The sequence below is a fragment of the Lynx canadensis genome, chromosome D1 (assembly GCF_007474595.2).
Source record: "Lynx canadensis isolate LIC74 chromosome D1, mLynCan4.pri.v2, whole genome shotgun sequence".
Classification (NCBI taxonomy): Eukaryota; Metazoa; Chordata; class Mammalia; order Carnivora; family Felidae; genus Lynx; species Lynx canadensis.
In genome coordinates, this window is record NC_044312.2 from 105,345,300 (window position 1) to 105,370,574 (window position 25,275).

Genomic DNA, 25,275 nt, shown 5'->3' on the forward strand with positions numbered 1-25,275 from the left:
GGGTGGGGATTACCGGCTCGTGCTAACTGAACCAAGGGTGAACCACTGTAGGGGCTCGTGAGTGACAGGGGAAGCTCTCCGAATGCAATTCAGATTGTGTAACTGCCATCGGGAGGAAGGAAGCGGGGACACCTTCAGGAAGCATGTGGTGCCACACAGGGCCCACGAGTGAGTCGAGATTTAGAGTGGTCTGGACCTCAGACCAAATCCAAACCGGGCCTGCAAAGGAGCCCTGCGATGCACTGGGATTAAGAGCTGGCCCTCAGGTGCAGCCTAGAAGCCCAGAGTTCTCACTCCCGCCCTCCTCCAATCTCACAACAGCCCCGGGGACCTTCTTTCCATTCCCCCCAACTGCTGAGCTCTGCTTTCTGCCAGAACTGCTCTCCCTCCAGAGCTCTGCATGGCTGGCCTCTTCTCTTTATTCGGATTTCAGCTGAAATGTCTCCTCTTCATAGAGACCTTCCTGAAGGTCCTAAGTAGTTGCCTGCTGGATCCCCAGCACCCTCCATCTGTCACACCGTCTTGTTTTCCTGTCTTCAGAGCACAGAATACTTATTCCATTACTGGTTTATCGTCTTCCCCAATAGAGTAGAAGTTCCATTCGGTCAAGGACATTGTCTTTTTTTTTTTTTAAAGAATTAATTAAAAAAAATTTTTTTAAATGTTCATTCATTCTTGAGAGAGACAGAGAGCATGAGTGGGTGAGGGGCAGAGAGAGAGAGAGGAAGACACAGAACTTGAAGCAGGCTCCAGGCTCCGAGCTGTCAGCACCGAGCCCGACGCGGGCCTCCAACCCACACACCACGAGATCATGACCTGAGCCGAAGTCCGACGCTTAACGGACTGAGCCACCCAGGCGCCCTGGATGCTTCCAAGTTTGGGCCATTATGAATAAAGGTGCTTTGAGCATCTTTGAGCAGGTTTTCACGTGGATGTCATTTTTCAACTCCTTTGGGTAAATCCCAAAGAGCGCGATTGCTGGATCATATGGTAAGAGTATGCAGAGTTGTTCGAGAAACTTGCCAAACTGTCTTCGAAAGCGGCCGTGCCGTTTTGCATTCTCCCCGGGGATGAAGGGGAGCTCCTGTTGCTCCCAGTTCTTGCTGGCGTTTGGTATTGCCAGTGTTCTGGATTTTGGCCATTTTATTTTATTTTTAATTTTTTTTTTCAACGTTTTTTATTTATTTTTGGGACAGAGAGACAGAGCATGAACGGGGGAGGGGCAGAGAGAGAGGGAGACACAGAATCGGAAACAGGCTCCAGGCTCCGAGCCATCAGCCCAGAGCCTGACGCGGGGCTCGAACTCACGGACGGCGAAATCGTGACCTGGCTGAAGTCGGACGCTTAACCGACTGCGCCACCCAGGTGCCCCTGGATTTTGGCCATTTTAATGGGCGTGTAGTGGCATCTCATTGTTGCTTTGATTTGCACTTCCCTGATGACAGGATCTGAAGCGCCTTTTCCTGTGCTTGCTGGCTTGCTTGCTTTTTATTTTTTTTAAAAGACTATTCATTTATTTTGAGAGAGACAGAGACAGCGTGAGTTGGGAGGGGCAGAGAGAGGGGGAGAGAGGGAGAGAGAAAGAGCGAGAATCCCAAGCAGGCTTCACACTGTCAGCGCAGAGCCTGACATGGGGCTCAAACTCTCGAAACCATGAGATCGTGACCTGAGCTGAAACCAAGAGTTGGACACTGAACCAGCTGACCCCCCCCCCCCCCCGCCAGGCGCCTCTCATATGCTTATTTCTGATCTGTTTCTCTTTGGCGAAATGTCTGTTAAGGTCCTTGGATTTTTTTTTTTTTAATCAGGTTGCTTGTTTTCTCATTGTTGAGTTTTAAGAGTTCTTGGTATATTTTGGACAACAGTCCTGCATCAGATGTGTCTTTTGCAAATATTTCCCCCCACACTGTGATTGTCGTCTAATTCTCTTGACGTGGTCTTGCACAGAGCGGAAGCTGTTGGTTTGATGAAATCCAGCTTATCAATGATTTATTCTGTGGATCGCATCTTTGGCGTTGCATCTAAAAAGTCATCACCATACTCGAGGTCATGCAGGCTTTCTCCTGTTACCTTCCGGGAATGTCATAGTCTTGTGTTTTACATTTAAGCCTATGATCCATTTTGAGTTAATTTTTGTGAAGTACGTAAAGTCTGTGTCTGGATTCATTTTTTAAATGTTTATTTATTATTTATCTCGAGAGAGACCGAGAGAGGGAGAGAGAGAATTCCAAGTAGACTCCCCACTATCAGCACAGAGCCCGACGCGGGACTCGAACTCACAAATCGTGAGATCATGACGCAAGCTGAAATCAAGAGTCGGCCACTTAACCTCCTGAGCTTGCCAGGTCTTTCACTGTTTTATTCCCCGTGAGTGTCTAGTGTTTGGCCCCTAGTAGATGCTCAATAAACACTGGTTGAATGGAGGAATGGAAAGAGGCTCCCAAGCCAAGATTTGTAAGAATAGCGTCAGAAAGGCTGAAAGCCAAAGTAAACAGCTGTAGATGGCCACCGAAGACTGGGTTCTTTTTTTTTTTTTTCAATGTTTATTTATTTTTGGGACAGAGAGAGACAGAACATGAATGGGGGAGGGGCAGAGAGAGAGGGAGACACAGAATCAGAAACAGGCTCCAGGCTCTGAGCCATCAGCCCAGAGCCTGACGCGGGGCTCGAACTCACGGACCGCGAGATCGTGACCTGGCTGAAGTCGGACGCTTAACCGACTGCGCCACCCAGGCGCCCCTGAAGACTGGGTTCTTAAGCTCCCTATCAGACGACAAGCCACGCTGGGATGGATGGACAAGTCCACGCAGGGTAGGGTGTGATGCAGGGCGGCAGAGAAAAGACAGCGCTCTCCACCCGGGATTCTCTTTCAGCCCCTTCGGTCAGGGACAGGTGCTTTGGATGGGGCGGCCAGACCCCGGGGTCTCCTAGCCTCTTCCCGAGGCTCCAGTGAAGCTGTCTCTGCCTCTACGTGGAGGAAGCTTGGGATCCTCAGGGTGTGATGAGAAAGCGCATGTCACATCAGACTCAGCTATGACCTTTCTTGGCAAGGTCACTAGGGTGGCGGATCTGACAAGCACCAGCCCCAGGGGGCTGAGCTTTGCAGACGAGAGTACTGATCTGCTGTCAGTGACCTTCAGGCACTGGAGGATGAAGGGCAAGTCCCCCGCAAGCAATGTGGCCAGCGGAGAAGAGCCAAGAGAAGGAAGCATCAAAGAAGAGACAGGTGAAGTTTCTTCCTTTCTGTCCAGTCCCTGCTCCCGAGGTGCCTGGGGGCCAGGAACTGGGGAGTGGGGGTGGGGTGACTAGAGAAGGTCCCGGGACCTGCTTACTTAGGGAGACCGTGGGGACAAATTGCTTCTTGCAGGCAGAGGAAGCGGCATTCTGAACAGAGACGTGACTGTCACCTGAACATGGGTTAAACATCGATCACCCGTGTTTAAGGGAGCTGGAGAGTAGACTTTTAGTACTGAGGAGACCCAGAGCTGGCGGCCCATGACCATGACCCACAAACAGAGGCAGCTGGGTCCAGAGAGAATTTGGCCACATGGCGTGAAGTTTTTGTCTTTGTTTCCATTATTGTTTTTTCATTCAAAACGTTTTTAAAAATTATTTATCTCCTGGGGCGCCTGGGTGGCTCAGTCGGTTAACCGTCCGACTTTGGCTCAGGTCATGATCTCACAGTCCGTGGGTTCGAGCCCTGCATCAGGCTCTGTGCAGACAGCTCGGAGCCTGGAGCCTGCTTCGGATTCTGTGTCTCCCTCTTTCTGCGCCCCTCCCCCGCTCATGCTCTGTCTCACTCTGTCTCTCAAAAATAAATAAATAAATAAAAATAAATAAAAGCGATCTTCATCGAGTCCCTTAACCTCTTCGGTTTCTTTATCTGCAAAATGGAGAATGAAAATACTTAACCATACAGGTTTTTCTTCGAGTATCCAAATGAGATAACCCAGCCCGGCGGCTGGCATATCATAAGAGCTCAGGAAATGTCTGCACCTTAATGAACTAGTAAATAAATAAAAACTAATGTGTAGAGATCGTTTACTATGTGCTGAGTGCTGTTTACGGGGCTGAGGATACAACAGGGAACCAAATGGAGACAGTGGGGTTGCTCCAGTGCTGGGGGAGACAGACAGGGAGCAAGCGAAGAGAAGGGAGTCAGATAGAACGGGGTGCATTTAATGTCACATGTAACAAAGGCTGCAGTGAAACATGAAGTTGCAGCAAGACACAGGGATGACAGTGGAGGCTTCTTAGACGGGGTAGAAAATAATAATAATTTATTATAAAGTCTTTTCTCAACCTTGCCACTATTGACGCTTTGGACCAGATGCTTCTTTGTTGCGGGGCCTGTCCTGTGCATTGGGGGGTAGTTAGCAGTATCCCTGGCCTCTGTCAACAAGATGCTAGCTGTCCTCCTCCCCCTCAGTTGTAACAATCGAACTGTCTCCGGACATTACCAAACGTCCCCTGGGTGAGAACTGCCAATATGCAAATGTCCGCTGTTAAAGGGTATGGCGGGCTGATGGGTGACCCCCCCCAAATGTGTCCACATCCTAATCCCTGGAATCTATGAATATTGTCTGATATGACAAAAGATGTCATCAAATTAAGGATCTTGAGAGGGGGTGTTTATCCTGGGTTATCCCGGTGGCCCTAAATGCCATCGACAAGTGTCCGCGTAAGAGCAGGGCGGAGGGAGGTGAGACAGGGCCACGCAGAAGAGAAGGCACTGGGAAGACAGAGGCTGAGAGTGGAATGATGTGGCCACAAATCCAGGAATGCCAAGGAACTCCTGCCACCATGAGACAGGGAGGGGGCAAGGGACAGACTTGTTTTTTGTGGTTTTTTTAATGTTTGTATTTACTTTTGAGAGAGAGACAGAGACAGAATGCAAGCGAGGAGGGGCAGAGAGAGGGAGACACAGGATCCGAAGCAGGCTCCAGGCTCTAAGCTGTCAGCACAGAGTCCGATGCAGGGCTTGAACCCACGAATGGCGAGATCAGAGATCATGATCTGAGCCAAGTCGGACATTTAACTAACTGAGCCACCCAGGCACCCAAGGGACAGACTTTGTGAGGGCCTCTGGAGGGAGTGCGTCCCTACCAAGGTCTTAATGTCAGACTCCTGGCCTCCTGAACCGTGAGAGCATACATTTCTGTTGGCTGTCACCTGATTTGTGGTCCTTTGTTAACAGCAGCCCCAGGAAATGAAAACAGAAATACATCATCAGTGAGTGTTTCTCAACATCGAATGTTCTAATCTAAGGTTCAAGTTGCCACATGGAGAATTTATGAAAGGGGTTGCTGATGTTGGATGAGGGTGATCTCATTTGCAGGTCACCCGAAGCCGGAAAAATTAGTAAAAACTTTGGCCACTGGACTCCAGACCCCAGAAGATGTCCACGGGGCAGTGGATAGATCTGAAGGTCAGGCTGTCTTCATGGGACACTGCAGCCCCATGTGGAAAGGGCCAGGATGACGTGGCTTAGCTAGCAGGACAAAAAAAAAAAAAAAAAACCTTGGGGATTTCATCAACAGATTCAGGATGAGTCAACATTTTTGGGGCCACGGTGTAATAGTGGCTGTCAAGGTGATGAGATTATAGGGCTTTGTTTTCTTTTCCTAAATTTCCGGGGTTCCTCTAATGTAGTTCTGAGGCTTTGATTGTGACACAAAGGTCAAATTCGGTATCACCTCTGCTCCAGGTTGGGTTCAGCAGAACATTGGGTCCAGTAGGTTCCACACTTAAAGATTCAATGGGGAGCGACCAGGAGGATGAAGGGGCTTGAAATCCTGCCCACGGGAGAGAAGAGACAATGGGGCGGAATGTCCCGGTTGCCGAATGTCCACAAGGCTGCCCCTCAAAGAAGGCTGACGTGTCTGGGGGCAACACTTTAGCAAAGAGCTAGGATTTCATGGTGATAGGTTTCAGCTCTGAGCACCGTGGCCCTTTCCTTAGAACCAGCAGTTTACAAAGTCAGTTTACAAAGACGCCCCTATGGGTCCCCGAGGCCACTGCCAGGATCTAGAGGGTCAAAACGATTCTCATACTAACATTAAGACAACATTCGCTTCTTTACTGTCATAATCTGCCTCGTACAAAAGCCTTGATGGCTATAACTGCAGTGGCATAAAGTTGTCCTAGAAGTCACGGAATTCTCCAACCCCGTGCTCAGAGGACAAGCGGGAGACGCATTGCTAGCTTTACTTAAGAATGTCCTCAACGAAGCAGCTAAAATTACTAACGTTATCAAATCACAACTCTTGCGTGCACAATTTTTTAGTATTCTGGGTGACAAGAGGAGAATATACAAAGCCCTACTGCTGAATCCCACGGTGCAGTGGCCACTACTGGGAAGAGTCTCGTGTCATCTGACTTGCCAGTGAGCTGGCTGGGTCGTCGTTTTTTGGGGGTTTTTTTGTTGGTTTTTTTTTGTTTTGTTTTTTGTTTTTTGGTTTTTTTTTGTCATGGAATGCCATCTTTACTTGAAAACTCTGGTTATTCAGACTGGAGAATTTGGCAGATAATTTTTTGAAACTGAGCAAAGGAAGCCTGTCACTTCCAAAAAACACAAATGGCAGTATTTGCTGCCAGTCGTGAATTTGGAGCTCTCAAGTGAAATCTTGAATTTGAGAGAAACTCTTATCTACCACTGCGCTCTTGACAGCTTCCCACTACTTAAAGTTTTCTGAGGAGATCAGAGACGACATTAACGAAGGCGACTTTTTCCTATCATATAATGCCACATGTCAACATTTGGAAGATCTGCATAACTTTTGTGAGCCAGCATGCTCCAGAATGATCGATGCATGTTATTACACAAACACGCATGCATGAAAGATCCATTCAAAGTGCCACGTAGGTCAATGGATTTTAATTTAACAGCGGATTAAAGTTCATTAACACAATTTTAGATCCCATACTCCAGCTAACCTTTAGAAAACATCACTCGTCAAACTTTGTTGCAGTATCGGCGAAGGATATCTAAATTATCTTTAAAAGGTATAAAAATATTTTTAAAAAATAAAAGGTAGGGGCGCCTGGGTGGCGCAGTCGGTTAAGCGTCCGACTTCAGCCAGGTCACGATCTCGCGGTCTGTGAGTTCGAGCCCCGCGTCGGGCTCTGGGCTGATGGCTCAGAGCCTGGAGCCTGTTTCCGATTCTGTGTCTCCCCCTCTCTCTGCCCCTCTCCCATTGGTGTTTCCCTCTCTCTCTCTCTCTCCACCCCCTCTCAAAAATAAATAAACATTAGGGGCGCCTGGGTGGCGCAGTTGGTTAAGCGTCCGACTTCAGCCAGGTCACGATCTCGCGGTCCGTGAGTTCGAGCCCCGCGTCAGGCTCTGGGCTGATGGCTCAGAGCCTGGAGCCTGTTTCTGATTCTGTGTCTCCCTCTCTCTCTGCCCCTCCCCCCGTTCATGCTCTGTCTCTCTCTGTCCCAAAAATAAATAAACGTTGAAAAAAAAAATTTAAAAAAAAATAAAAGGTATAAAAATACTCCTTCTTTTTCCAACTGCGTATTATGAGGCCAGATTTCTTTTTTCCATATACAGTGTGCTTCGACCAAAACAACACATTTCAACAGACTGAATGAAAAAGCTGATATGAGAGTCCAAACATCTTCTATAAAGTCAGACATTAAAGAGATTTCAAAACATGTGGAATCATGCTACTCTCCCCCCCCCCCCAATTTTTTTTGGTTTGGAATATATGGTAATTTTTCATTGAAAGTATTATTTACATTGACATGTGATGAGCTCATTGTTGCTACTTTTAAATGACTTAAATAAATGTTTAGAATTTGTCAGTTTAATTTCTTTTTTTTTTAATGTTTATTTATTTCTGAGACAGAGAGAGACAGAGCATGAGTGAGGGAGGGGCAGAGAGAGAGGGAGACACAGAATCAGAAGCAGGCTCCAGGCTCTGAGCTGTCAGCACAGAGCCCGACGCGGGGCTCGAACTCACAAACCATGAGATCACGACCTGAGCTGAAGTCGGTCTCTCAACCAACTGAGCCACCCAGGCACCCCTATCAGTTTAATTTCTAAAACGGTAAGTATCAATAGATACAACCCACGTAAACAAAAGTTCTTTGGGTCTTTGATAATTTTTAAGAATATAGAGGAGGCTGGAAGGATCAGTCAGTTAACTGTCTGACTCTTGATTTTTGGCTCAGGTCATGATCTCACGGTTTGTGAGATTGAGCCCAGTGTTGGGCTCTGTGCTGACAGCGTGGAGCCCGCTTGGGATTCGCTCTCTCCCTCCCTCTCTGCCCTTCTCCCACCTCTCTTTCTCAAAAATAAATAAATAAACAAACAAACATTTAAAAAAAAATTGGAGGTGCCTGGATGGCTCAGTCTGTTAAGCATCTGATTCTTGATCTCAGCTCAGGTTATGATCTCAGGGTCCTGAATTCAACCCCCTTATTGGGTTTCATGCTGGGCATGAAGCCCACTTAAAAAAAAAAAAAAAGACCATAAAGGAGACTTGAGACCAACAAGGTTGAGAACTGTTGCCCCCTGTGTGCTAGAAGGTGGGAGACACGCCCCCCCCCCAAAGATTCAGGTGGCTGCCATATTGGGCAAGATTTTAGGTGTCCAAAGGTCTGGGGCATGCCGGGACACTGTCTCTATGGCAAAGACCAAGACTTTGCACCTGCAGCCCCTCCCACCAAGAACAGGGCCCAGTACGCAGTGGGCCTTTTGGGAACTTGGAACAGAGACCATCCTTGGCAATTCTGTTCCCACCCGTTTATCATGTGACATGAGGGGCTGCCGGTTCTGAGTGGGGTCCAGAGCAAAAGAAGACTTTGTGGCAGTTACAGGCAGTGGCACAGGCTGCTGTGCCCCGCCCCGGCCCCCGGCTGTGAGACCCGGACAGTCCAGTCATGCCAGAGGCACCAAGATGGATACGGATGCTGTGTGTAGTCTCTGGAAGGCTGTAAAGGGGGAGACCGTGCAACACAAGCCTCTAGCGCCCTGGAGAAAAGAGGTCTGACTCCTGCAGCAGAGAACCACTTGTCATCTGAAAACCATCTCCTAGGGGCGTCTGGGTGGCACAGTCGGTTAAGCATCTGACTCTTGACTTAGAATCAGGTCATGATCTCATGGTGCGTGGGTTCAAGCCCCGTGTCAGGCTCTGCATTGACAGTGCAAAGCTTCCTTGGGGTTCTCTCTCTCCCTCTCTCTCTGCCCTCCCCCTGCAAAATAAATAAACTTAAAAAAGAAAACAACAAAAAACCATCTCCTGCTGGGCTACCAGGCCCTGGTAGAGACTTGTGTCTGACGATGGGTGGCCAATGACGAGGCGACCTAAGTGCTGGTCATCAGCTGGAGACTGTAAGATCTGTGGGGCGGGCAGCAGGGATTCACTGCACGCAACAGCTTCAGGCCCAAACGGGCCCAGAAGGTGCAATGATGTTCCAAGAACAGATGGCCCCGACCTCTGTGGCATCCATGTTTCTCTTTGAACTCATACCTCTGGCTTCTATGGAGCTGCCATTGATGGAAGAGAAAAAGCTCAGCTCTGGTTCACAAACGGGACAGCAGAGCAGGCCGTTCGTGAGCAGAAATGGGAATCTTGCCGGTGGGCAGAGATATGAAAGTACCTTTGGTCATCCGCTGCCTGTGGAAGGAAGTGGCTGAAGGCATGGGTGTGCGTGAACCCCTGGGCAGGGCCTGTGGACAGGTCTGGGGGAGCGGGCGCCCGTGTCTTACGTGAATGCCCAGCACAGAAGGTCTACCCAAAGGAGGCTCCAGCAATCCGGTGGGCGTGATGCCTTTTCCCGGAGGTGTTAGCCAGCTTCTCTGCTTCTGTCCTTCAGCGCTGGTGCATTGGGAGGCGGGAATGGGGGCTGGACCTGGGGCGGACTGTTCTGAGAACCATCACGGAAGTCTGACATCCAGTACCACTCGCTATAGTGGGGCCAACCCAATGGTGCGCCATTTTATTGACTTTCCTTCTTGTCCTTTGTCATCCCTCCACGTTCCTCTCTGTTCCCTGGGATCACATTCCCTAATAACCCATCTGCAACCAAGGCTCATCTGAGGAGGGGGGGGCAGGCTAAGCCCCTATGTACAACTGTAACCCCTTCCTGGCTCTCCTAGTCCCCCTGATTCAGCTCGACTTCTTTTCTCCATATAATTGACTTATTTGCTATGTCCGTTGTCTATAATGGGACTCTCCCACCAAGAACAGCAATGTTTGCCCGTTTCGCTCAATGCTGTGTCCCCAGTACCCAGAACACACGACATCTATGCTGAATGCGTGACCAAGTGATGTGGGTTACTATGTGTACATTTAAGGACCGGATGTATAGATTGTGGTACAGAACGCTGGGCCTCAAGAAAGACGAGGACTGGCCGTGGACCTGCTTCGGAGATTGTCTCAGGACTCCGGCGACTGAGGAGGGGGCTTGGCTTGAGCTGGGGCAGGACTGGTCCAAATTCAGAGCCTCATAGAGTCAGAGCCTTCCTGGCAGAGATGCTGTGTCTCAGCCAAAGCATTCATGCTTAGACCACTCCCCCCCAACCCCCTCCATCGCAACAAGGCTGACCTGTCCAAGGCTAAGAGCTCAGGGTCTTGGGTTGGACAGACCTGAGTCGGGAGCCTAGCTCTACACCACTCCTTAACTGCGGGTCCTTGAGCAAACTGCCTAACTTCAGTTTCCTGATCTGCACAGGTGTATAAAGGACAGTACCCATTTCATTGTGCTGCTGCGAGAACCGGGGTGTGTGTGGTGGGGGGTCCCATGTGAAACACTGGACACAAGACGATGAGCTAAGTGCCCGTCAGCATGAGGCTTCCCCCCTGCGCCACATGGCAGGGATGAAGTTTGAGGGCCTCCCTTCCTTCGGGCCAGAAAGGCAGACTTACTTCCCTCAATAATGTTGCTTATTCTACTCTGTTGGGCCAAGGTCAGGAGAGAGACACAGTGTGGTTGGAAGATGCCAGGAGCATTAGGTGTCCCTGCAAATGGAGTTCAAAGGGTCTTGGCTCCAGGGTGCCTGGCCTGCTCTGTCGGTAGAGCACGTGACTCTTGATCCCAGGGCCGTAAGTTCGAGCCCCGTGTTGGGCATGGAGTTTACTTTAAATCAATACATCAATAAATCAATACATAAAATCTTAAAAAAAAAAAAGGTCTTGGCTCCAAGAGTTATAAATAAAAACGAGCCCATTGAGTTGGGTATCCAGCTAGGTTCATTTTCTAAGGTTCTGTTCAGAGCTTCACGTCCGTGACACGTTCCTGAGGTACGTCACATCAATTCCCAGGGATGCTCCCACCACGACGTCCTGCCTCAACTTACCCCATGCCCTCTGCCAGGAAACCTGCCATCCTTCTGTTCGTCCTGCTTGTCTTATTTCGTTTCTTTTCCTTCCCTTTCCTGCACGTCTTTCTATCAGGCTCTTCAAGTCATTCCATGTTATTGTTCCGCTGGCTTAACATGCACGTTTAATTGAACAAAATCAAAAGCTAGTCGATGTTTTATGGGTCTGCCACATAACAGATCTTTCCAACTCTGCGCACTCCTTCCTCGTTCATGCCATTATCTTCTGGTTCTCTGTTTTTATCTTGTGTTTCCTAACCCCACAAATTAGACGTTATTGTAATTGTTACATACCACCCATGCTTATTTAATTTGCCTCCGTGTTGATGTATTTCTTTCCTCACCATTCTTACTTGAAACGTATACTTTCCTTCTCGGATTCTTTTCTTTTCTTTTTTTTTAATTAAAATTAAAAAAAAATTTTAATGTTTATTTTTGAGAGAGCAGGAGAGGGGGAGGAGCAGAGAGAGAGGGAGACACAGAATCCGAAGCAGGCTCCAGGTTCTGAGCTGTCAGCACAGAGCCGGATGCGGGGCTCAAACTCCCAAACCGCGAGATCATGTTTGAGGTGAAGTCGGATGCTTAACTGAGCCACCCAGGCACCCCTTGGACTATTCTCCTTGTTCTTGAAGATTGCCCTTTAAAATGTCCCTAGCTGGGGGTCTGTTAGTTGTAAATGCCCTCAATGGGCATTATCTGAAAATGATTCTGTTCAGCCTCATTTTTGTTGGAGTCTGTAGCAAAGCCATTTTGGTCCTTTTTTTTTTTTTAAATGAGGCATAATCGATCTATATCATATTGGTTTCAGGTGTACAAGGTAATGATCTGATGCTTGTATACACTGCAAAATGATCACCACAATAAGCCCTATCGCCATCTGCCACCATCACAAGCTACAAAAAAAAGCTTTTGTGTTTTCCTTGAGATGAGAGCGTCCAAGATCCACCCTCCCGGCAACCCTCAAGCCTGCACCACGACACCCCTGCCGTGATCGCCCTGCTGCACACATCTGGATGACCGTTGGGTCCACACCTGGAGTCTGTACCTCTTGGCCCCTTCATGCATTTGTGCACCCGCAACTGCATCCCCTAGCAACCACCCGCTCTGTTCTCTGTATCCATGAGTTTTGCTTTGTTGGTTTGGTTCGGTGTTTGGATTCCACATATAAGTGAGATCATGCGGTATCTGTCTTTCCCTGTCTGACTTATTCCACTCAGCGTAATACCCTCGAGGTCCATTCATTGTTGCAAATGGCAAGATCTCATTCTTTTGTATGGTCGAGTAATATTCCATGTCCTATATGTAGTTTTTATTTTTGAGGGGGGTCTAGCGGGGGAGGGACAGAGAGAGAGGGAGAGACTGATGTTCGGAAGCAGGCTCCACTCTGACAGCAGAGAGCCTGATGCGAGGCTCGGACTCACAAACTGTGAGATCATGACCTGAGTTGAAGTAGGGTGCTTGACAGACTGAGCCACCCAGGGACCCCTATCCCGTTGTGACTTTAATTTGCATCTCCCTGATGACTGGTGATGTTGGCACCTTTTCATGTGCCTGTCGTTCATTCGAATGTCTTCTTTGGAAAAATATCTATTCACATACCCTGCCCATTTTTTAATCAGATTTTTTTTTTTTGGCTATTGAGTTGTATGAGTTCTTTACATATTTTGGGTATTAACCCCTCATCAGATAGATATATGATCTGCAAATCTATTCTCCATTCAATCTCCTTCTTGAAACATAGTCAAAATCGACTGTTATTTTCTTAGCACTTAGAGATGTTATTCCATTGTCTTCTGGCTTCCATTGCTGCCATGAAAAAGTTAGCAGTAAATCTACTTTGCAGTTCATCTTTCTAGATTAATAATTTTGTTACCAGAAGTAATTGGTGTAGATTGATTGATTGATGTGTGTATGAAAACATTTTCATTCTTTTAAAATTCTTTTTCCTCCTGGTTTTAATGAGAGAGATTTATTTTTATTTAACAGCTGGGGGTTGGAGGGAGCTTCTGGGATCAGAGGGCTATGTATTTCATCGATTCTGAATTCGAGCCATTCACCTTGTTCCGTCCTCTACGTTAACTTCTTTTTTAAAAATTTTTTAGGGGCGCCTGGGTGGCTCAGTCGGTTGAGCGTCCGATCAGCCCAGGTCATGATCTCACGGTCCGTGGGTTCGAGCCCACATCGGGCTCTGTGCCGACAGCTCAGAGCCCGGAGCCTGTTTCAGATTCTGTGTCTCCCTCTCTCTCTGGCCCTCCCCTGTTCATGCTCTGTCTCTCTCTGTCTCAAAAATAAATAAACATTAAAAATATATATTTTTAAAAAAAAATTTTTTTAATGTTTATTTATTTTTGAGAGAGTGAGAGCGTGAGCAGGGGAGGAGGAGAGAGAGAGGGAGATACAGAATCCGAAGCAGGCTTCAGGCTCTAAGCTGTCACCACAGAGCCTGATGTGGGGCTCGAACTCACGAGCCGTGAGATCATGACTTGAGCCAAAATCGGACACTCAACCAAGCTACCCAGGTGCCCCTGTGTTCTTAACTTCTGTTTCATAATTCCCTTATTTGTCTCTCTGGGTGGCATTCTCAATAAGTTCTTCAGGTCTACTGTCCAGCTCACTTGTTCTCTCTTCAGCTATGTTAACCTGCTAGTTAATCTGCCCATTACTTGCTAGTTTTGAAGGTTACATTTTTCATTTATTGTATTTTTTTTTCTCCAAATCTTCCTGGTCACTTAGTGTCTTATCCATAGTCCCTTGTTCCTTCTCTATAGCCTCAATGATCAACTTTATTTTTCTTTAAGTATATGAAACAACCCTATTTGATATTATGTATACCATAATTCCAGCAGCTAAAGTGTTTGAAGGTCTGAGTTTACTGCTTCCTGCTTTGTGCAATTCTCACCTCAAGGGCCTTGTTGTGATGCTTACTTTTAGATGTCAGTTTGACTGATTCATAGGGTGCCCAGATATCTGGCTGACCATTATTCTGGGTGTGTTTGTGAGGGCGTTTCTAGATGAGATTAGCATTTGAATCAGTGCGCTGAGTAAAGCAGGTTGCCCTCCCCACTGCGGATGGGCTTTATTCACTGAGGGCTTGAATGGAACAGGAAGGGATAATAGAGAATTGTCTCTCTCTGCCTGTCTTCAGATTAGGATGCCAGTGTTCCCCTGCCTTTCAGCTCAGGCTCCAACTGGAGCTCATACCAATGGCTCCCCTGGGTCTTGGGCCTTTGGACTTAGACTGGAATGGTACCACCAGCTCTCCTGAGTTTCCAGTTTTCCAGCTGAGATCTTGGGGCTTAGTTTCCAAAATCACTTGAGACAATTCCTTATAATAAATCTCATATAAATTCCATTAATTCTATTTCTCTGGAAAACCATGACTAATACACTTGTGTCCTATGTTTTATGTCTTCTCTTCTTCTCTTCTCTTCTCTTCTCTTCTCTTCTCTTCTCTTCTCTTCTCTTCTCCTCTCCTCTCCCCTCCCCTCCCCTCCCTTCTTCCTTCCCTTCCTTTCTCTTTTCTTCTCTCTCAGACCTCATTGCAGGCAACCTTGTGGTTAGGAACATTCAGGGTTAGCATTTCTTTTTCTTCCACTCAGAAGTCAGTGCTGAGCCAAGCACATTCTACGTCGGATCCTTTTGAGAGGTTTCTCTTTCCTGTTCCTCCTAAGTGGGTGTTGTTTTTCATTGTTTTGCTTTAGGTGGGAGATTTCTGATTTTGCTTTTCATTTGCTCAGGCGCTAGGTTTTGTCCCATTAAACTGAAGTTCTTGGCCACCTGGGGTCAGCGGGTACCTCAGGGCACCCTCTGCTTCTGTCGTCAATCATGTCTTCGGATTTGTGCTTTCTTGTCCTGTTGGTCTATCCTTACTTTCTTACCACCTCACCTTTGCATTTCTAAAGGCGTTTAAAAATAGTTCTTGTAGCAGGAGAACTTTCAGCATATGCTGCTTACCGTATTATCAGAAATGGAAGTCTAGCCTCTCCTCAGCCCGTTCAGACGTGTCTCTCTTAGGACACTACTCATCAGCAGGAGACCTCTCCTGTGTTCATCTCACCCTGGCCTGTGGTTTGGTCCTCTGGGCTTGTGAACACTGTTCTCCTTGAAAGCAGGGGTCTGCTTTCTTGCGTTCACCTTCCACAGAGTTCCCCACACCAAAGTCTCCCTAAGTGTCCGTTAAAGGGAAGTGAACCCAGGAGGTAGAGGGCCCCGTCCCCTGCCTGTGCTACCAGTGACCCTCCACAAGAGGGCAGCGTCAGCTGGTGCCAGGGCCCTGTCCACCCCGCAGGTCTGGGCCGGGTTTACAGTGGAGGGGCCTGGCTCCCCGTGGCTCCCATACCGGCAACATCAGAGGCACCCTTGGACTGGGATCCAGTGGAGAAATCCTCCCCACTCCACAGACGGGGAAATGAAGTCAAGCAGGGAGGGGGGGAAGCGTCAGGCCAGGCCAGGTAAATCTGAGACGGGGTCACACGGGGAAGGGCCAAGATAAAACCAGTCTCCTCCGGACTCAGTTTCTTCAAGGGCTCTGCTTATACAACCAAATTAAATTGTCCATTCCTTCCTTCACTCAGCATTTATTCAGCGCCTACAGTATGCCCTGCAGGGAGTGCCCCACAGGGAGGGCAGTGGTGAATGAAACACACAGGTCCCTGCTTCCTTCCTACAGCGTTCACCATAGACCAACTGAACAACTCAGCACCTCCCAGCAGTCCTGGCCCTTTGCTCCTGCTGTTCCTTCTGGCCCTTCCAGACACTTTCCACCATCTCTGCCTGTTGAAATCCTGCTCATCCTTCTTGGACCAGCTCCCCCGCCTGACTCTCACCAGGGAATGAACACCCACCCCGTGCCCATAGGTGGGGGCGGGGGGGGGCACTGGAGCCTCCTGTGCCATCTCGGGGGACAGGTCCAGCCTGGGAGGATGTGGGGGACACCCCTTCTCTCAGACCCTTCTCCATTTACAATTCTCCAAAGGGCATCTGGGACTTTCCCCTCTCAAAAGTGCAGGACCCCACCCTCCTCCTGACCAGCCACAGACACACCCAAGGGCGAGGTAAATGTCGCGATTTTATCCCAGAAGAGCTGGCTTCCGTGGACCGGGACAGGGGGTGGGTCATGTGCTCACTCTTCCCACCTGGACTGATTGATCATCTACTGTACTTCAGGTCTCCAGAAAGGAAGCGTGTCCGCATTTCCCTTTTCTTTGGGAGACACTTGGAGGAAGTGTGTGTGTGTGTGTGTGTGTGTGTGTGTGTCCCTCTCTATGACTTCTGGGCTTCAGCAGGGCTGGGTGGGCTCACAGGCAGCTGGGCTCTCCCCCTCAGCCCCTGTGATACCAGCCTGGCTTCCTGGAGACCAAAACCACAAGTAGAGAGCACAGAGGTGTGAGAAACACACTCACAGGCTGGTTTGGTCGCATGCGTGCAAAGGAGCGCTCTCTCTTGCGGAGAGAGAGTCATAAACAGGAGCAGCCAAGGTCCGAGCGAGCGAGCGAGCGAGCGGGTGCGAGGAGCACCCAGCAGCCACGTCCACCTCCTGGCCCGGGGATGGCGCTTCCCGCTGGCAGGCACGCATAGCAGCCAGAGATGGCCCCGGACATGTGGCTGTTCTCTGCTATCCTTGGATTGCTGTCGGCAGCCCTCTCAGGTAGGGCCCCTTTCCCACCTCCTGCCGCTCATGCTGGGCGACCTGGCTCCTGGCCTCTTGCTTGGCCCCCTTTCCGGTCATTTTCTCACTCACCTTTCTAGAACCTTTTAGCCGAGACGGTACCAGGGAGGCCCCAGCTACGGCAACAGGGGCTGGGACCTGGAGAGGGGCCAGGATCCCCCTGGGGGAGCTGGGCTGTGCCCGGACGGTGCCAGAAGTCTCAGCATGCGCGCGTGCTGTCTTGTCAGCGGGCTCCCGGGGTCTGAGGAGGGAGACGCCTCCCACCATAAGTTTGGGAACTCCCCCATCCCCATTTCTCGGCGACTCTCAGGGAGAGAGAGAACGGTCCGGAGACAGAATTCAGGGAAGCCAATGGGAATTGAGGACAGCTGGGGGCTTGTGGCTCACATGCAACCAGTAAGGGGTAGTTTAGGGCACAAGTGAACAGGAGAGCTCTTGAGGGCCCCCTCCTGCCCCCTCCTGAGCTCCCCCAGGGTGCCAAGGCACTTTGTGACCTGGGCAGGGGCGTCAGGCAGGCAGTTTGGGGGCTGGCTGTGTTCCTCAGACGCCGTTGGCCTCTGTCGAGTGCGGGGTCCAAGCTGGCGGGAGCTGGGCGGGGGCCCAGAGTTGCTAGAGATCCTGCTCCTGTTGGGACCTTTCGGGGGATGGGGAGACTCATGGAAACAGAATTCTGGGCCAGGGAGCCCGGGTCCACCTGGCAGGGGAGATACCAAGTGCTTTCACTTTGCTGTCACAAGGGGACCCAGAGAGTCCCCATCAGGAGGGCCACCCAAGCCGAAGCCGACTCGGAGAGCTGAGAGAGGCGGGGAGTTATTTGGGATGGCGGACAACTCCTCTCTCGGCCTCCATCTAGAGGCATGTGCTCCTGAACTCACCCCGGGTCGGGGAAAGCCATTTAGCTGGAACGCGTGTGCCTTCAGCTCCGTGCGGGGTCGTGTGGTCTCTCTCGCTCTACCAGGAGCACCCGGAACTCAGCCGCCTTCTGCCCCTGAGCTAAGAGCTAAGACCCAAGACGGACAGAGGGTCAGAGTAGGGGCCCCTCCTTCCCCATCTCCACTGTCGCCACCCTCCGTCCTTTTCCATGAGACCCGACCGCCGGCCCAGGCTCAGAATGAAATCTGGGACAGAGAGGGTGGCTGGCCGGCCCCTGGGCCCCGGGGAACCGGCCTTGAGTGGTGCCTCAAGCAGGTGGGAACCCAGGGCCCCGGGAGAGCCCAGGAGGGTGAAATGAAGGGACTCCTGGAGCCAAGGTCCCTACACCCCAGCCCTTTTTGTCCCCTCCTGACACTCCTGCCCGCCTCACCCCACTCCCAGCACAGATATTTCACTCCGTGTTTCTAAAACCACATTCATATTCAATGGTCTCACTTGTTACTAACACCAGTTTAGTCTTGAAAGGAAACTTGATGTCACGATTCTAAGTGGAAAACCGACATCATGTGCCATAAATAAAAGATGAAGGTAAGCATAAAAATAAATGGGGGTGGAAACCAATTTCTATTACGTGCTAGCAAAAAGTTGAAAGAAAGCAAAGGTCCTTGAGCCTGAAGCTGACACCTGTCCCCTCTGTTAAAGGGGAGATGGGGTGGCGATAGAGATACCCTGGCTCCAAACTGTTACTTTCTTCTTGATCTTTCAGGGGGACTGATAGCACTTGGAATGGGGAATAGTTTCCCTGCCGTGTGATTTAATGGCACTAAATGCTGCTTCCTGAAAGCCTCCTAAAGGGTCCCCAGAGGCATATGTCCTACTGCTGACAAATAGGGCCTGGCAGGAAGAACATTGCCGGCAGAAGGAAACGGTGTCCCCAGGAGTAAGGTGGGGAAGGCCAGAGCGAGCTGGTGTAGGGAGGCTGCTCCCCGGGCCTGCCAGAATGTTCTTCCCCGCCCTGCCCAGGTCCAGCAGGCCCAAACCCCAGCAGAGCTGAGCCCTAGGCGGGCAAGATGGACCCCGATCTGCCTGAGGGGTTCTCCTTGGTGAAATCAGTGTGTTGGGCCGATCAGATTTGGGGAAAGGAAATGAGGGTCTCCAAGGAGAGAAAGAAAAAGAAAGAAAGGAAAACAACAGAGACGAGGGAGGAAAGGATCCTGGAAGAATGAGGCCCCAGAGGGAGTCCCAGGGCCTTCACTCTGACAGCTGCATGGAGCCCCGGAAGGGTTAGCAGGCTGCGTCTGGGGCCGCAGGAGGCCGGAGGCTGGCCCTCCTGGGCCCCGGAAGACCCAGCCATGGCTCTTTCGCGTTCAGCAGTCCTCCCCTCTCCTCTGTCCTCTGCAGTCCTAGCACCAGGCTCCATCCTGGGCCTCACACAGCCATTTCTCTGGCCAGGCTGGCCTGGGTTCTGGGCCCTTCTCTCCTCAGGTCTGGGTGCGTGCTGTTCAATGACCAGGGCAGGGACCACGCTTTCCAGTTCTGCTGGTGCTCCCTGGAGACTTGGGTCCAGGACCAGTTTGTCCACATACCCTCCAGTTTTGTGCCTCAGTTTCCTGATCAGTCATCTGGGGACAAAGAGGGAGAAGGAATGGACTCGAAGCCTTTTTACTGGGGAAGATTGTGTGGGGTCAGGAGGCCAGGGTATTGCCTGGGCCCCGTCTCTGACTCACCCTGTGTTCTTCTCTGATCTGGACTTGGTTTCTGCGCCAGTGAAATGGGGTGCTTTGGGTGGACGATCCCTAAGGGCTCGGTCAGACCTGACATTTCTGTGTGCAGAGCGATAACATAGAACCAGGCCTCTCCCCCAAGGGCCGTGCCGAGGTTGGTGACTCTAATTCCATCTGGACGGTGGTGGGTTGAGGGCTTCTGTTGTGCACTAAAAAGGCTGTTTGTGGTTACTTTATAAAAAAAAAAAAAAAAAAAGTTTCTTAAATTAACAAATTTTTTAACATCGATTTTTTTCCCTTCGCTTGTAAATTCAATATACAAAAATCACTTTATTTATAAGTCCGGTAATTTTCGACAATGACTCTCAGGGAGCCTTTGATGAGTATTTCATCAAATCAGGTTGAACGGAGTAAGCGCCTTAAATAATAAATACCACTCACAAAGGTAGCTAATTAAATTCCCTTAGATCTGTAATGTCTAATATAGCGGCCACGGGAAGTTGCATTTGAAACGCGGTAGTCTGAGTTGAGAAGGTTGGAAAGGTAACATACACAGCAGATGTCGAAGACGTGTTCAAAAAAAGAACACAAAATACCTCATTAGCAACTTTTATGTGAATTGTATGTTGAGATGATAATTTGCTGGATATGTTAGGTTAAATACATTTTATCATTATAATTAGGTTGATCTATTCCTTTTTCACGTTTAAAAAATGTGGCTACTAGGACATTTTAAATGACCCAGGTAGCTTGCATGATGTTTATATCGGATAGCACTGCCTTACCTAATCTAAGCTGCATTTGTACATCTAACGAACTCGATTGTCTTATAAATGCTTCAAACAGCTCTAAGAAACACAACTGTTCCAAGGATTTCAGAGAATACTTACAGATCTAAAACCCTAACTTTTAAACAAAGTGAGTATTAAGTTCTCTGAAATATGCCAATAATGTTTACAGACATTACCAAACTCTCTTAAGTTTTTAACTCAAAATTTCAACTGAAGTCAATTACTCGGTCACACACACGAGAAATTCCAGTGGCCACGCGTTCTTAAACATCACAGGTAACAGGACTTCATGCAGCAACACACGGAAATTGATCCAACCGAAACTTAACGTAAATGTATAATTACTCGGGGTTTCCACGTCTTTCCATCATCTTTATTTTTCAAATTCTAATCTTCTTGGGCTTCAAAGCCACTTACCAAGGAGAAAAGGATTGTCCCATAGCAGATAACATGGATTATCCCCCCGGAGACTGGAGGGTCTGTCTTAGTGCATTGAGAGGAGGTCAGCTTTTCTATTGTTTTGCCGAAATAGAAGATTAAGATTTTCCTGTGCTGCTGATGCGTGTGAGATGAGCTTTTGGATAGGCTGTGCCCTCCACTTGAGCCGGTCCCTTGACCTGAGACCTCTGGACCCAACTTCTGCAAGCCTAATTCTCTATGTGTCCTGGATCAGATTTAATCCAATCCACCCGATTGGGTTAAATCAAACAAATGTGTTTGCTATTCTGTTCTTCTTCTTTTTCTTCATTTTTCCCCCCTCTCACTCTTCCCAGCTGGCAAGACAGATGTATAAATAATATATGACTGGCATCTGTGTATTTCTCCTGGCTTAGCCTGGCTCTCTGGTCACAGGTCAATGACTGGTGGGGGACGTCGGCATGACGGTCCCCATCGTGGTGATGTGGGATGACGCGGCTCCTAGGGTAACGTGGCTAATTACAAAGGCATCTAGAATGAGTAAGAAACACTGTCCACTGACTGCCTCACTCAGTCTGCGTTTATTGAGGCCTGCTAGGAGCCAGTCTCATTGCCTGATAGGGAAGCTCAGGCATCACATCGGGCCCCCAGCCGTTGGATTCAAAGGCTGAAGAATCAGCCCTATTCCTGGGGACAGGGGAGGGATTAAGCAGGTGGCCCCAATGGAGGCTTTGGGACAGGGGCTTGGAGGAAAAGACTAGACCATGTGGATGGCTGTGAAACCACCGACCCGTACCCATGTTGATGCTCAGCCCTGCACTGAACAGACCCTGGCGGGGGCTGGAATCCCCAAGCCCATCTCCTCTCTACTCACAGTGTCCTCAGACTCTCCATCCCAATCGCTGGCACTGCCTCCTACCCGCCCCCCCCAAGCCTCCCCCAGAGTCAGGGCTACCAGAGTCCCTCAGAGCAGGACTTCCTGGGGGCCCTCATTCCTGTCCCTTCCCAGGGTTTTCGAAAGCTGCCAATTCACTGATAATTTACTTAATATTTTCAGTGGATATTTTATTTTTGTTTTTATTTTTCGACAGCAGAGATCCCAATGCAGGGCTCAAATCGTCTTTTTGAGATCATTTCCTGAGCTGAAGTTGGATGCTTAAACAACTGAGCCACCCCAGGCGCCCCTAAGCTGATGTTTCAAGGTGTAAATACTTTGGTTTTTAGAAAAAAAACTTTATCTTGCTCCCTTAAAGATAAAGCCATTGTAAATCACCTTAATGGCGGTAATGGTGAAAATAAACATCATGGAAACAAAATGTCACTAAATTCTAGCCAAATGTGTTGCTGCTTTCCTTGAGCTCAAATGGGAGGGTTTCTAGATGTCAGAGAGGCATTAGGGACTAGCGCCCTGAGAGATTTTCTCCTCCAAGGAGTCAGAAAAGCTGAAAGGGCATAACTGCCTTCATGTAATTTAACACCATGTCAGTGACCACCTAAATCATTTCTCAAGGCTTCAGCTATGGGCCTCACCCTGGTCCGGAGAAAGGACGAGGGTGGTGGGCAATCTGTTCCCCTTACGGGACAGAGCCTGGGGAAGCCTTCTGCTTACCTTCCTGGTGGACATCCTAGAACATGGCGACCCCGTTTCAGGCTGTCCCCAGGTCCCCAGGACAGCCCCTAGACTCCTGGTGAGCCTTGAAGTTGAGAATGGTGCCCAGATTCACATCCCCCCAGTTTACCTCTGGGAACGAGCCCCTGTAGGGTGGGGACAAGGAACCAGGAAGACGGGTGAGCGTAGGATTTTAGAACTCTGGCTCTCGATTGCGGGGGAATCTTGGGCAGGCCAATTCCTTCCTCTGGCCTTAGTTTCTTCCCTGGAAAAATGGGCAAATTGAACACTAAAAACGCAGCCTAAAAACCCTCGTACTCTGTGGCTTTACCGTTTGTGGAGCAGGGCAGCGGAGATCCAGCTGTTAGAAACCAACTGGATTATGGGCGCGACATGGTCACCCCGGCCGGCACCTGCCACGCGGAATCGTGGACCCTGGCCGGAGGCCGGCTTGGCTTCTCGGTCCCGGCTCTGGGTGACCTGGGTTATTTCTCAGCTTCTGCGTGCCTGCAGGCTACAAATAAAAACACCCACCTCACCACATTATGAAATTTAGATAATTGCATCGGAAAATGCCTGAACATAGTAGTGCTTAAAAATGTGAGTTATAAATGTTACACAGCCAGGAGAAGGGTCTTGTAAATGCGAGTGCAGGGTTTAGCGGTTAACACACCGTTTGCACAGTGAGCTCGTTTACCCACATGACAAGCCCAGCGTATAGATGAGGAAACCAGGGTTTATCGAGGCTGGGAGACCGGTCCAACCAAAGTCTGTAGCTAGTAAGTGACAGGACTTGAGCTTAGGGGTCGCCGCTCTGGCTCTTTCCCAGGGAAGAGCGGCCTCGCTTGCCTCCTGGAGGGCTGTCCTCGGGGCTCCTTGCAAAGATGAGGTTCTCCCCCAGCTCCCCCATCCCCCCCAGCTTGCAGCCTGAGGGGCCTCTGAGGTTCCGGGGTCTCCTGGAAGGCTTCTCAGGGACAGATGGGGTCAAATGTGGCTGCGCCCTTGTGGGGTCCTGCTGTGCACCCACCCTGCCCGCCTAGGCCAGAAATGAATGAAGGGGAAGCACCGCGAGCCTGGGGACGGTTTGTCTGGCGGGAGGTTCCATCTAGTCACATTTATTGGGCGCCTGCTGCGTGCCAGGCCCTGTACAACACCGAGATGTGAGATACGAAGGTTTGTCCTCGAACACTTTACGTGCTGTGAGGAAGATGATAAAACACACAGGGTCAGCCTGGGGTACGTGTGACAACAGATGCAATCCGTTGACAGCCGTAACCACCATTCACTGCAGGGGACTTACTGTTCTGTAAGCATCGGCTGAGCGGATGCTGTCCCGCCCTGACATTGGGTCATTTTATGGTTGGGTCAACTAAGGCTCAGAAGTTTATGTATTTGGTCCCAGGCTGGGGGCGGATCCGGAGTTTAAATCCAGGTCCGTAGGTCTCCAAAACCCACATTCTCCGTCACGGGGCTACACTGCCTTCCAGAGCTGGGAGTCTGAGAGGGGGAGGGCCCGAGCCTCCTGGAGACACTTGGTGGCTTCTCAGATGGGCGGTGGCAGTAGGGGCAGGGGGGTGGGGTGGAACCTGGCTGTCCCAAGGGGGCTGGACATACAGAGAAGGGTGGTCCAAACATCCTGGGCACAAAGTGTGCAAAAACTAATGAGGCCTGAGGAAAGTGTAAATGGTCCGTTGTGTTGTGGCAATGTCAGCTTCCTGGTTTTGGTCAGTTACTCTGGTTAGTTACATAATATGTCATCACTGGGGGGAAGCCGGGCGATGGATACACGAGACTCGTCTCCGTGCTCTACTGGGTCGGAAACATTCCTTGCAGAAGGACCGATTTGAGCAGAAGCCTGGAGGTGAGGCAGTCAAGGTGAGAGCCCAGGACGGGCTGGCTGTGGGGGGTGGCTGACCAGCCGGCCCTGCTGGTCCTATAGGGAACGTTCTCTTCCTCCTGATTCATCTGGACTGCTGCGTGGCGGGGATTCGATGAGCTGATATTCATGAAAATGCCAAGCCAGCGACTAGCCCACAGAAAGCACACACATAGACCGTACACACGTGTAAGGATGCTAGCCGGGCAGTCACAAGGGTAACGGCTTCCCAGACAGCACTCTGTAAATTCATAGATCTATTTCCTCATTGCAGCCCTATGAAATAGGAGTTATTACCCCCATTTTACCGATTAAGTGGCTGAGGCTCCGAGAGGCGAAGGGACTTTTCCTAGATCACACAGCTAATAGATGCACAGCCAGTGGATCTTTAACTTGACTTTGTGACTCCATGTTCTTTCCCAGCCCTGGAAAATAGGCAGGGTTTGGGCCACGGACCCCGTCCACTTCAAGATTTCTTCAGGAAAGGTCTCCCCATTCTCTGGAGACTTTTCATCTCACCCACTATCGGCTGGGCGGTCATGGAACCCGGTTAAAAAAAAAAAAAACAAAACCCTTGAAGCTACTCATGAGTCAGAAGCCACTTCCTGGCCAAGGAGCCACTCTGAGCCTCAGTTTCCCTGGCTGTAAAGCAGGGTCAATGTCAGCTTCCAGGACCCGGGTCTAGGATGAGGCTCCATGAGATGTTGGCTCTGGAGTACTTGGGAAAATATGGGGTTCGTGCGCATGCTGAAGAGTCCCATGGCCATAACTGCTGCTGGGCCGGGGGCCATGACAGGAGCTCATGGGGACGGCAGAAAAAGAAGAAGGAAGCCCGAGTTTCCGCCCACCATTTTGTAGAGTCCTGTGGCCCCACCGCCTTCTGCCAGAAAATGGCAGCTGAGAGAGCCTCTGAGATGCCAGCCTGGACAGGGAGAGAGGGCGGAGGGGTTGTAAGAAGAAGTTGCCAGGCCCTTGGGGGATGCTAGACTGG

General features: G+C 49.9%; 1 protein-coding gene across 6 annotated transcripts in view; it reads left to right on the forward strand.

The window, feature by feature from the left end:
• The first annotated feature begins 16,705 nt into the window (after window positions 1-16,705).
• The window catches only part of CD6 (CD6 molecule), a 41,308-nt gene continuing 32,738 nt past the window's right edge, over window positions 16,706-25,275 (forward strand). For 3 of the 6 annotated variants that reach the window (XM_030331607.1, XM_030331608.1, XM_030331609.1), the window contains exon 1: window positions 16,706-16,973. In XM_030331607.1, the coding sequence (XP_030187467.1) occupies window positions 16,913-16,973 (61 nt within the window). In that variant the 5' untranslated portion in view covers window positions 16,706-16,912. The remainder of the gene's footprint in view (window positions 16,974-25,275) is intronic. The other 3 variants (XM_030331605.1, XM_030331606.1, XM_030331610.1) reach the window with 2 other exon arrangements.